The 13,774-nt window shown below is 34.9% G+C and overlaps 1 protein-coding gene across 1 annotated transcript in view; it reads left to right on the top strand.

Annotated features, from left to right (window-relative positions):
• Nucleotides 1-13,774, top strand: part of LOC6039333 — a 172,494-nt gene that overhangs the window by 135,720 nt on the left and 23,000 nt on the right. The window contains exons 3-4 of the mRNA XM_038264862.1: nt 8,839-8,919; nt 12,708-12,769. Coding sequence (XP_038120790.1) covers nt 8,839-8,919; nt 12,708-12,769 — 143 coding nt within the window. The remainder of the gene's footprint in view (nt 1-8,838; nt 8,920-12,707; nt 12,770-13,774) is intronic.

Below are 13,774 nucleotides of genomic sequence, written 5' to 3'. Positions count from 1 at the left end.
AATGCAAAACAGAGAAAAGCTTGATGAAACCGTGAGAAAAAATTGGTGCAACAGGGTGCAGACGCGAGCTATCATTAGCAATTTGTCTCGTTACATTTTATTGTGTCTCAATTAACTGTTTCCCTATGTCGGACAACTTAATTGAGGAAGTATCATTTAAACGATTATTTCTGGTACAGTTTTGAGAAAATTGGTCTCTTTTAGGCTCACTACTCCGAAATACAACCTTCAAAGGTCTTAAAATCCTTGAATTCTGCATTTTTTGGGCAGAGACTTAAACGATGGTTAAGTGACGAACCTTCAAATTTCAATCAAAGCTTGACCTTAAGCGCTGCGATTGCTACCAATTCATGATTTTATGTTAGAGACTTAAACGGTGAAGAAGTGACGAACCTTCAAATTTCACTGAAATCTCAACAGTTCAATTTCGGCGAACTCAATCGGTTACGTGACCTCTCCGGTCAGATCCGTTACGAGAAAGCAACCACTTCGCAGGCCGGTCCCATCTAGTGCGTGTTCTCACATTTCATTTTCAATTACCCTTAGCCCGGTACTCTAATGGTGCATTTCCCATGACCGTTTTCCTGAGTGGGCTCGAATGACCACAAAGTACCTACTCGATCCCGCGCTTCACCCATAAAGGTGCGTAGAGACTTTCTTCCAGAGGGTCTCGGGAAGACTGAACTGACCACGGTCGCGGCCGCAGTGAGAGAGTTCACATAAGATGTGTGGTGCGGTGTGTTCTCTGCGGCTAAATCGTTTCACCTTAACGAGACACGTCCTCACATAATCCGTCCGATAATTCGTTTCACTTTCCATTTTGTTGCTCTTGTCCCTTTTTTTTGTCGACGACGTTTGTTTGGGTCGTGTTTTTTTGCCACTTTTTACCTTATTTGACTGAGACTTTCGACGTTTTTATTTTTTTTAATTACAAAGGTTCACTTTACCTAAACCTGTTGCGTTAAAAAAAGCAATTCTCTTAAGTATTTTCTCACTTTGTTTACACAATTATAAAATTCCACAATAGTGCCACCACTAACAAGCCAACATAACTCGAATCAATAAATCTCAACCACTTATCTCATTCCTTGGCGCTGAGTCTCTGAAATAACAGCCGCGACTGCTACAGCATCCCTTCCCAGGCATCAAAACACGTGTTCGTGCACTATGGCCCCGTGACCCACACAAACACCGCGCAAAAGTCAAATTCTCCCAGCAAATTACAGATAAGAGAGAAGAAAAATGTAAAATCATGCTCATAAAAGCCGTTTCCCTTTCCTGCGACGTCTTCTGTTTTTTTTCCCAACCTGCGTGCCTGCGAGGGGTCCGACCGTAAATTACTGACTGAACAGACCTAGCTATTTTCTTTACCGTAGATGCAAGATAAAGTTGCACATTTTATCGCACATGTGCATCTCCACTGGGGATGGGGGAAAACCCTCCTCGAAGAAAGTGAAACAGAGGGAAAACAAACGCATGGGGAAAAGCTCGTCTTTATGGGGAGTCTTTCGTGGGTCGACCTCGGAATTTTTTATCTCAGCTTTGTGAAATGTCGATAATTGTGGACCCTTTTTGACAGAGGAGCTAACAAGAATGATTGTGAAATTTAACATTTTGGTCATTTCATCCTTTTTATTATTTAAGCTAAACAAATCTTAATTTAAATTTTTAGGCTTTTTCTCTAAAATTTAAATTTAGAATGAAGTAATTTCGAAACGATGCCTACCTTTTAACGTTCATAACTTATTTTATTTTTTTTTTAAATGTATATATAAAAAGTTAAATTTAATTTTAAAAAATATAACAATCGTCGGAGAACTTACTTGAAAAGGTTTACAAAAGATTGACCATATTTTTGCAATAATATGGTTAAGTTAATAATTTTGCTCCTGATTTGTTTTGAAAAAAGGGCACATGGAGAGACAAACTAAAAGAAAAATGAGTCAAACTGACAAAAGGTCAATTGAAAACAAAATCGAAAGACTAAACAGTTTGATAAACTAATTGAAACAAGAGTAGTTCTTATATTTAATAATAAAAAATAATTTGGTGAAACCTTTTTTTTTTTTTTCATCAAACTTGCTCAATCCTTGAAAAAAAGAAACAAAAAAAATATCAGAAGTATCTGGTGCATTTTTTTTATTTTTGTTATTTTTACGTGTTTTGTTTTTCATTTCTTTTTTTTCTTGAAATTTTATTTTTATGATGTTTCGAAATTTTAAATTTATCAAAAAATTGAATGGTCAATTCGATATCTGTCATTTAAGATCTCTTTCAACCCATATCGGATTCACAAATATTTTTGTTAAGTTCTGGAAAATAAAATTCAGTGATTTAAAATAACTGACGATAACCGACAAAAATATAGTTCGTTAAAAAGTACTCAAAAAAATTTCACAAAAACCATATTTTTAACATACTAAAAGATTTATACTATTTATATTTATACTTTTATATTGCAAACATTTGAAACCCAAAAAAATATTGAAGCCAAAATATTTTATAATTTTTCATTAAATTAGAGTTTCCTATCTAAAAGACTCATATTTTCAAAAAAAATACCAGATATTATAATACCCAAATTTGAGAAAAAAAAATTTGTTTGGATTTTTTAAAAACTAATGTTTTTAGTGTAAAATATTCAGATTATCACAATACATTTCATAACATACTCAGATATTCGAATGTAAAAAATTTACTATAACAGATTTTTTAACATAAAATTCTCAAATTTTCATAAAATACCGCACTATATTTTACAACAAAAAAAGTACTAAGGTTTTTTTAAACTACCGGTCTTTGAAATACCCAAATTTTCGAAATTAAATTTTGTTTAGATTTTTATTAAATAAGTGTTTTAGTGTAAACTGCTCAAATTATCACAGAATACATTTATTAAAATACTCAGATTTTTATTATTTACATAAACGTACCAAATTTTGTTAAAAAAAAAATCACTATAACAGATTTCTGTAACATAAATTCTGATATTTTCACAAAACAGCAATAAAAGTACTAAAGCTGTCTCAAAATACGTTTGTTAAATTAGTTTAATTTTACTGATTTGAAATATGCGTCGTTTTCAGCCCATATTTCAAACAATGAAAATTTTAAAACTTTCTAAAAATACGGTATTTTAAGAAAATTTGAAAACTTTAGACTAAAATTCTGTTATAGTGAAAATCATTACAGAACTTTGCATCGTTTGATACCCATGTGGTAAAATATGAAAATTTGAGTATTTTTATGAATACGTTTTTTTTTATTTATTTTTTTTTATTTTTTTTTAATCTGTTCATTTGTACCACGATTGAAAATTATTTAAAAATGTAATTAAAATAATTCTATTAAAATTTAAGAATATTTAATCTCAAATTCTGATTTATTAAAATCTGAACAAAAATTTGCGTCGTTTGATACCCATTTTTTTACCCGTAATGCAAATTGTAAAAAACTGAGTAATTTAATAATTACAGTATATTGTAATAATTTGAGAATCTGTGCACACATAGATTTTTGTACCGAATTCGTTAAATTTAACAGTTCGGTAAATCGCAATTCAGCAAATTCGGTAAAAAATTACCGAAATTCGACAATGAAATTCATTATTGTTCATCGTACAACCATAATTCGGTAAAATTTTGTTCATTTTGAAAGATGGTTTACCGATCTAAAGTATACCGATTTCGAAAATTTCATTTCATAACTATCGAATTCGGTAAAAAAAATCTAAGTGTGTAGTAAAACTCTAAATTCGTTAAAATCGTAAGAAAAAAAACCATTTGACGTTGTATCGAAAACAATAGTTTTTTTTTAAATATTTTCAAAAATACGATATTTTGTGAAAATTAAAAAAAGCACCAGAAATCTTGCCTAAATAAAATCTATTTAAAAAGTTGCGCCGTTTGAGGATTCAAAATAAGATTGCAAAGTTCTAACGTTTTAAAAAAAATACGTATTTTTTAAATTTGTTTGAGTACGCACACTGTTTTAACATACTACATTTCAAAAAAAAATGTTTTTGGTGAAAGGCTGAGAAGATTTTTTTTTACATTAAATTAGTTATTATCGGATAGAATAATCAAATTTTGATAAAGATTATAATAGTTCTTTCGTCATTATTTTTGGATTTTGAAAAGGTCAAATTTCAATATTTCTTGTTTAAATATTGAGGTTGAATGTATTTCAAAATAGTTCAACGTGTCTGTTGAATCCTCGTATTTAATTTCAAAAATTGTATTTCTAGTGGGTTTTCTTCCGATTGCTTTTGTTTTTTAATGTTTAGTTTTAATTACATTAATTTTATTGGTCCCAATCTCTTGTGAAAATTTTATAGGTTTTTAAATGTTTTAAAATCGAATATAATTGAATTTATTTGAAAGGCTCCAAGCAAGACTTTCAAAAACAATCAACTGTTTTCAGAATTTAATAAAAGTTAAGTAAAGAATTTCCCTGCCGAAGTTCTTTCTATTTGAAGCATTTTTCTTAATAAGTTTGAATCTATTCCACTGTTCTGAGCTAATAACCTTTTCCAAAGCATGCAAATCGCTCCAGGCCAGAAGGCCAAGGGTCAACGCACACACGTGTGGCGATTGGCCACGAAGATCTGGCAGTATTTATTGTTTTCCGGTCATTTTGTGCATGTGCTGTGTTGGATCTTGGCGTCGACCACCAGTTACCATCATCACCATCGATTATTCGCGCCGTGATTAAAATTCGCAACGGCTCTGGCAAACTCGCAGGAAGTGAAAACTTTTCAATTATAGAGCCCTCTGGGCTCAAAACGCGCTGGATATGAAGACAGCAGTGCGTGGAGTAGGATTTATTTCTCGCGCCGTAATCGTTTGACCCTGGAACTTGGCCGTTACACAGAAATCAACCACTAATTGCCGATTATTAATTGTTCAGGAAGTAGTATCTATAATCAAAAACTAGGACAAAGAGTTCACTTTGCAGCAAAGAAATAAACAAGTACAAGCTCGAAATTGGCATCTTCCAAGCTTCATGCAAAACAGTTTACCCACAACATGCACAAACCCCCGTACTTGACTCTTTCCTTTATTTTCGCAAGCTCACCGAACACTCGACTATTAGCAAAACAAAAACCAACCCATCCCAGTAACCCATTTCCCGCGCCAGGAACCGCCAGCCCGCCTACTTGTCGGTACTTGCGACCAGCACGCCATCTGTCATTCCGCGTGTTTTGTACAAAGTGATGATCCGCGTGGTGTAACTAACGCTGGCCGCGCAACACGCGAAACTTGCACGCAAACACGCTAACGCTCGGCGCCCGTCTTTGATGCGAACTAATGAAACGGTCCGAGCGATCAATCGCTCCAGCGCTGGTAGATAAGCGCAAGCCATGCCAAAGTCCCGAAGGGCAACCCAGTTCTCCAGAACTCTGACATTCAAAAGACGGGCAAAAAGGGGGCGTGGCTGTTTCTTTTTTGCAGCCAACCTTTCAAAGTGTTTGCGGAACGCTTTTCACTTTTCATACACTCAATAATCAATAGCCTACTCCTCTGGCAGTAGGTGGTCATGGTGGTCAAAAGATGTGAATCATCTCCGGCACCGTCGTATTGGACCCGCCGGGGACCGGGTTGATTGATTCTGCGTTGACCACCGTTGAAGATCTGTGCAAGTGGTCGGGGTGGTGCTCGCTTGTCGCAGTTGAGGCTTGTGGACATATTTTTGGTTATGAAAACGTTTAAGTACAAACCCAACGGATGGCTCTGCCTCTTAAAGAGTTGGCCATCTTGATATCTTGTAATCTTTGAATCAAATACGCCAAGAGAGCACGAACCTGCGACCAAGTGTCGGCGCCATCGTAGGAGGCGACGACCGACTGGACATAATTGAAGGTCTTCCGCGCCAGAAGACACGTCGGTGGGGATCGATCGAAGGTTGATGACTTTGACACGTTCTTATTGTCGATCCGGTCCGGACCAAGACGATACTACCTCGGGTGAAAGGAGGTTACTGGGTAAGCCGCGAGGTCGCCGCTTTCCATCTGTGCGGGTGATCCGGATCGGATAATTGCGGGTGTACAGCGATGTGGGTGGACCACGGTAGCCCGGTTATGTCGATCTTGCGTGACCTGATCCGCAATCTCTCTCTCTCTGCAAGGTCAACCACGTGCCGCGGTTATTGAGTAATCTGCGGGGTAATTGTTGGTGATCACCCGCGAAGTAGGCCACGATGATTGCAGTCATCCTTTTTCGCACATTTGCATGATTGAGGCAAAACACGGTGTAACCACGTGGTCATTAGCCGCCTCCTGGCGGAGCCCGGTGAAAGCATAAAACTGACACGTGCGCGACTAATTGCTCATTAGCGATCGATGTTCATGATGATTAGCGGTATCATGCTAATGCGATTATACCGTACCATAGGATCTTCGAAGGTTTTCCAAGTCTTTTTCATCGCACAAAAAGTGCAAAGTGGTGAAAAAATGTTTCATGGTTTTGCCTCTATTCTGTACATAAATATGCTTTGCCGACTACGACTTCAGCTCTACAAAAAGATTCGACTCCTCCAATTCCCACTCCAACTTTGGATCTCCAAAAGTTTTGACATCATCGACTACGACTCCTTAGCCCTTCACGGAAGCGAATCTTCTTCGTTAAAATTAAAAAATTAAACATCTCCAGCAACATCAAATACACAAAAATACAAAAATACAAAAATACAAAAATACAAAAATACAAAAATACAAAAATCAAAAATACAAAAATACAAAAATACAAAAATACAAAAATACAAAAATACAAAAATACAAAAATACAAAAATACAAAAATACAAAAATACAAAAATACAAAAATACAAAAACACAAAAATACAAAAATACAAAAATACAAAAATACAAAAATACAAAAATACAAAAATACAAAAATACAAAAATACAAAAATACAAAAATACAAAAATACAAAATACAAAAATACAAAATACAAAAATACAAAAATACAAAAATACAAAAATACAAAATACAAAATACAAAATACAAAAATACAAAAATACAAAATACAAAAATACAAAATACAAAAATACAAAAATACAAAAATACAAAATACAAAATACAAAATACAAAAATACAAAAATACAAAAATACAAAAATACAAAAATACAAAAATACAAAATACAAAAATACAAAATACAAAATACAAAAATACAAAAATACAAAAATACAAAAATACAAAAATACAAAAATACAAAAATACAAAATACAAAAATACAAAAATACAAAAATACAAAATACAAAATACAAAAATACAAAATACAAAATACAAAATACAAAATACAAAAATACAAAAATACAAAAATACAAAATACAAAATACAAAATACAAAAATACAAAAATACAAAATACAAAAATACAAAATACAAAAATACAAAATACAAAAATACAAAAATACAAAAATACAAAATACAAAAATACAAAATACAAAATACAAAAATACAAAATACAAAATACAAAATACAAAAATACAAAATACAAAAATACAAAAATACAAAAATACAAAAATACAAAAATACAAAAATACAAAAATACAAAAATACAAAAATACAAAAATACAAAAATACAAAAATACAAAAATACAAAAATACAAAAATACAAAAATACAAAAATACAAAAATACAAAATACAAAAATACACCATCTTGGATTCAAAAATTCTAAATCACTTAAGCGTAGTCCATTTTTTGTGATTCGATTATTCGAACTGAAATTTTTCCGATGCCTTCGTATAATCGAGTCTAGACTGTAACTGTCAAATCATTCAAATACTGATCCAGCTAGTCTTTCAGTAAAAAAAAAAAAAAACAAAAAACAAAAAATCAGTTGAAATATTTTGTTGCCAGTACTTATTGCTGTCATTTTGATTTGGGCTGTCAGTTTCGGTTGGCATATAAGCATTGGTAAATTAAACTTAAATGTTAGTAAATTTAACCAAAGAATACTCGTTTCTCCAACATTCTGGGTTTGAAAATCCTAGATGAAACTCTTTTCCATATAAAATCACTGGCAAAGTCGATCAAGTTGGGTCATTTTGAAGAGCAGAAGTCGAAGTCTTACGCCGCTCTACGGTAGCCTAGCACGCGCCCCTCCTAACAGGTTATCATCACGCACCAGGTGAAAACCAAAACACCCCCTTCTGATCTGCTTCTACCCCGTCTAATATCTATGTTTACCATCACTCATTAATTAATTATCTCGCTGAACTGCCCCCCGTGTTAAGCCCCCTCACGCGAGAAATCAGCTCGGGCTCCTTGGATCATCCGGCCAGTTCCATCAATCAACCAGCGCAGCTGTCAATCGCCGCGCCGGGTTGCTTTGTTTCGCTGATATTCGCAACCCTTCTTCGTCATTGGTGGTCGGACCGCTCCCCGCGGGGTCAACACAGATTAGTGTCGGCGTTGTAGTTTTTGTTGATGATCGCGCCCGGCTTCCGGAACTCAAAGTGACAGCTTGGGCGCCTAACCCGACCTCACCTCCTAGCGTAGTTCGATGAACTCATAATGCGAATTTCGTAACTGTTTTCGACTAACGTATCTAATGGCTTGAGCAGACCGGTGCTTCCGAATTTTTAAGTCATGTAATTTTTCTGTTAAGCCAAGCAAATATTTCGCACCTTTTGCAGCTAGACGGTCGGGAGTACAATGACCACCGGGGAAGAATCGAAATGTAAATAAACACTGCGGGCAACAAAATTACGATATTTAAACTCCCATTGGCGGTTTCGCCCCGTAATTTTCACAGAAAAAATAGATTATACCTAAAACATAGTTTAACCAACAAAATCTAACCTTTGCGTGTTTTTTTTTTTCTTTTTCCACAGGTCGGCCTGGCTCCCACCAAGTACCACTACTATCCCCACAATCAGCACATCTACTTCCTGCCGGAGTGCGCGATTCAGCAGGTGAGTCCGAAAATTCCGCCACATTTGCGAGTGGTTTTAACTAGCGGTGCGCGATAGAGTGTGAAGAACGAAGGTGCCCATTACCCGGGGATCTGCTAATAACTGGTTCACGAAGCCGCGCGCCAAGGTTGCAATTTCGGAACCGCGCGAAAAAAATTAGCCACAGTGGCTTACTGGCGTAGATCCCCCAGCCGCCAGCACGTGTTTGAAATTGGCCCCAACACGCCAAACCGCAGCCTACTATTACAGCTCCGACGGATTTTAAGACGCTGCTGTAATTAAGGGTTCATTGACATACACCATCTTGCGGCGGATCTTCGCGCGATAAGCGGAAGATTTTCAGAAAAAAAAACCATTCCGAATCAAAACACGATCACCAGAGTTTGTGCGAAATTAGTTCGAAAAAAGTAGGCTATTGCGGTGGCGGCGGAGGCCGATCTGACCTACGCCAAAGTTTTTGCCCGGCCATGGCTTGCTGCGCAAGCGATCGCGGAAAATTGCCGGCTTTAAAAGTAGGTTAGAAGTGATCCCGAAAACATTGGCCGCCAACGCGGGCGAGGCAGGCAAGAAATGGGAGGAAATGATTTGTTTGAATTTTTGCTTCAACTCGGGATCGAGCGCGTAATTGCATGCAATTGGAACCGAGCCAACATGCCAAATTGAACAGGAAGACGGGGAAGATGGAGAAATGCCGGGGAGGAGGGTTTGCTTTGGGGGGTAACTAGAGGGTGACGAGCGGGAATTCCCGGGAAAAATTTCCCGGGAAATCGACCATTTTGGATCTCTCGATTCCCGGGAAATTCGGTCGAGACTCCCGGGAATTTTTTAACTAATAAATATTGAAGCATACATAGATAAACTAATAAGAAAAACATTTTGAAAAAAATGTTTTGAACATTTAATGTTCAATGTTCGATGTTCGATGTTCAATTTCGAAAAAACCAATGCTTCTCTAATCTTCTTATCCAGAAAGTTTAAACTTTAACTTGTCAAAAATTCCAAACGCTAGAATTGAGAAAAATTTGGACCCCAAAATTGACCTTTAAAAATATTTACCAGTTACACCCCAGACATGAAATCAAATGTTTTATTTTCAAATATTTTTTTTTTAATTATTTCTAAGAGGGAAAAGATTTTTCAAGTTAAGTTTATTTCCATAATCTTCTCTTGAGCATAGCAATCCTCATAATCTAGTTTTTTGTGAACATATGAATTTTCCTGATAACTCTAATATTTCTTCAATTAAACTTTAGAGTTGACCTCAAAAATAACAAAAAAAAAGTTGAATTTGTTGTTTTCAGTCGATGTTTATCATATTGCAAAATTCCCGATACTGGAAAATTATATATTAGTTATATTAGTTATTTTTTTTACAAAAATCTAATAACAACTTTGTGAAACTTTTGAAAAATGACTCAGTGCGAATTAAGATTCGTAAACATTTTAAACTATAATTTTGAGTCTTAAAAAACTCAGGAAACGATTTTGTATTTCAGAAAAAAATCAAAAAGTTTCATATAGTTCCTTAAAATTATGAGGCTGCTTAAGTTATCGTCTCATAGAATTAGTATGAATCAATTGTAACTGAATTTATTAAAAAAACAAAAACAAATTTATTACTTTTCATTTTATTAAATTTTAGCACTATTGGCATAGTAAAAAACCTCCCGGGTCCCGGGAATTCCCGGGAAATGGCCAAATTCAACTCTCGATTCCCGGGAAATTGAAAATCTCGAGAATCGTCACCCTCTAGGGGTAACCCTCGGCTGGCGAATTATAAATTCAATCAATTCGTGTAAAAAAAGGAAATTAAAATCTTTTAATTATATGGCGGTATTACAAATATTTAAAAATTTCCAAATCCGGATTCCAAAAACCTGTCCACGTGGTTGATGGATTGTCCTTTAGGCTATTCGCGATAAAAAGCTCAAAATTCCAACAGATGGCGCAAAGCATCGAAGAATGACGATTCAAATTTTCGCTGTTCGGTTACATAGGGATGCAAACTTAAAATTGAATTTACAGCTCTTTGAACAACTTTTGAGAAAAAATGCAAGTAGTACGAGTGTAAACTTTTTGCCCTCTATAAATTAACGCAATAAAAAAAAATCAAAAAAAAAACGATCATTTGATATCCATATTACAAAATCGTAAAATTTCAGTTTTTTTAGTAAACCAGCAAATTTTAGTTTTTTTTAAAATAAAAAGCTTAGCACAATTTTTGAGTATTTTCAAAAATAAATGAACTGACTATCAAAATCTTTCAGAAATTCCCGATCATGGATCTCGATCAAATATTGCAAAAACATTAAATAAAAGTATTTTTTTTCATAAAAACGTAGATCTAAAATCTTTTCAGAAATATTGCTTTTACTATCTATATCTGAAATCAATTATTTAATTATACCCATATTACAAACACATCATTTTTTTAAGTAAACAGTTTTGTGAATCCTTAAGGTATTTCAAAAAATGCTCTAGCTATCGATATCTATCAGGAATTTCCAATCCGAAAATGCGTAGTTAATTGAATATTTGGAATATTAAAAAAAGACAGTTTCTGTTGATATCTATGAGATATTTCTGATATTTTTTTAACCATAATTGAAAAAAAGGAGTAGGAGTTGTTTTTTCAGAAACGCAATTTTGTGAAAAATCATGTTTTTTTATTATTTTAATTGCAGAGAACAACTGAGTCATTTAATAGTCATAATGCTCAGGGAATGTTTAGGTTTAAGCAATTTAAATGCTAATAATTCCATTTAAAATGAAAAAAATAAATCACTCAAAAGTCGAGAAAGTGGCTTGAAAAATTTTAAAAAAATCAAATAGACAAAAAATAATGATTGATTGTGGTAGAACAGGCCTTTTACATCCAATAAACAAAACTAAGCATAATACATTTATTTAAAAATATGTAAAATTAATGAAAAAAATCATATACCAAGAGAATAAAGTTTTCGCTGAACAAACGTTAATCGAAATGATCCTCTGAACAAGGGAAATCGGGCTCAAAATTCTGGGGGTTCCTTGGCCGAAATAATTAGACCCGTATTTTTTTTGTTTGGCCATTAGGGTGACCTACACCGTGTTAAGGTGGCCCAAAAAATGGTAATTATCGTCGATTTTTGCAAAAAACATATCAAACAATGGTGAAGTTATGTCTTTAATATTCTTAAATACGATTTTTGAAAATAAAAAGAGGGTTTTTCGACGCGCTGCGCGCAAACACGGAAGAATGACGAAAACGGCAAAAATCGACTTTTTTCACTAAAACTGCGATAACTTGAAAATTTCAGCGACCTATACATGTTAGGATACCAAAAGTTGCATATTGCAATTACGAAAATTTTGATACCCTAACGATTTTTTCCCGTTTTCGTTTTCGTGATTTTTGCGAAAATCTACGAAAATTGCCATTTTTCGGACCACCCTAACATGGCGTAGGTCACCCTAATGGCAAAAAAAAAATATGGGTCTAATTATTTCGGCTGTTTTCGTGGGGAATTGCTGAATATAAGCTCCAGAGGAAGAGAAGGGTTAGACAGCAAAAATAAATTCACCAAGATTACTCCGAATGCTAATGAGTCAATTTTCGACCCGCGGTCGCAAAATCCATCCAAAACCGTTACTGAACCAACTCTCGTCCGGGGGGGCACCCGACCAAATTGTCCAGAATTTCCGCGTTTCTTGATCTCCAAACCCGGACGCACGTGTCGATCGTAGAACCTAACCTCAAAAACCGATTAACTTTTTGTGTGCATCGCTTTCTTTTTTCTCTCTCGCAGGTCTGCAACGCTGTCTACGTCCGGCTCAACTACACCCAACCCCTGTGCGCCTGCCCTCCACGGTAAGTTTTGTGAACTTGATTTTCCTGTACGATTTTTGTCAGAACTTGTGAAAACTGACCGCGAATCAATGAGCCCAAATAATAAGAACAAAGCGTTTTTTCCCTTACCAAACCAAACCCAATCATCGATCGTGACTTGCGCGAGTTGATCGTGGTCGTATAACCTCGAACAAAAAATTATCAGCGGACCGTTCCCTGGCTCGGTCCGTCACGGGGCCGCCGGGAAATGTTCTAAGTTCTAACGGCTGTTGCGATACAGTTTGTGAAAAGATTTGTTTAAAAATTAAAACTCAATTTAAACACCCGCCAGACCGTGTACGGTGGGAAAGAAAGAACCATGCGGCGAGGTCTGTCCAAGTGGTTCCGTTACGTCATCACGTCATGCAGCGCATCTGTCCGGTTCAGCTTGGCTCGGGGGAGGTCACGGTGGTCATTTTAGTGGGGTCGCGGCCGGTACAGGTCGTAAGGTTGGGAATACCGCTAGATTAGCCGGAGAGTGCAACCACGACGAGGTGTGAATTGGGCATTGCTACAAATTTAAATAATTCTGGAGTAAATTTTCAAAACAACATATCAGTCATAGGTTTCCTTTTGAAAATTTAATATAGAATTCTGCATATTATAATACAGTCCAGACCGGAGTATCAGAAGTTCTGGATAATCTAATCACTAATAAAAATTATCTCTGTCTAATTTTGAGTAGTTTAACTGAAATATGGCCCAAAAATTCTCTCACATCACTAGGAATATGTAATCCAAGATGGCGACTAAAATGGCGTTTCGACTAATTTTGACTATTAATGGGCCAAATTTTCTTTATAAATTATTGCACTGCTCTTTTTTGTTCATATTGTCGTTATAAAAATAATTCAATAAAGTTTATATATTTTTTTAATAATGATAAATTGAGTAAACGTTTATAATTTTTTAAACTATGATTTTTATTAAAGTTTTTCTTGATTAACTTTGAACAACTTTTCTTTGAACTTTTTAAAAAGAATAGAA

This window comes from Culex quinquefasciatus, chromosome 3 (genome assembly GCF_015732765.1).
Source record: "Culex quinquefasciatus strain JHB chromosome 3, VPISU_Cqui_1.0_pri_paternal, whole genome shotgun sequence".
Taxonomy (NCBI): Eukaryota; Metazoa; Arthropoda; class Insecta; order Diptera; family Culicidae; genus Culex; species Culex quinquefasciatus.
Note: the sequence above shows the minus strand (reverse complement) of the source record. Positions and strands in the feature narration are given on the sequence as shown.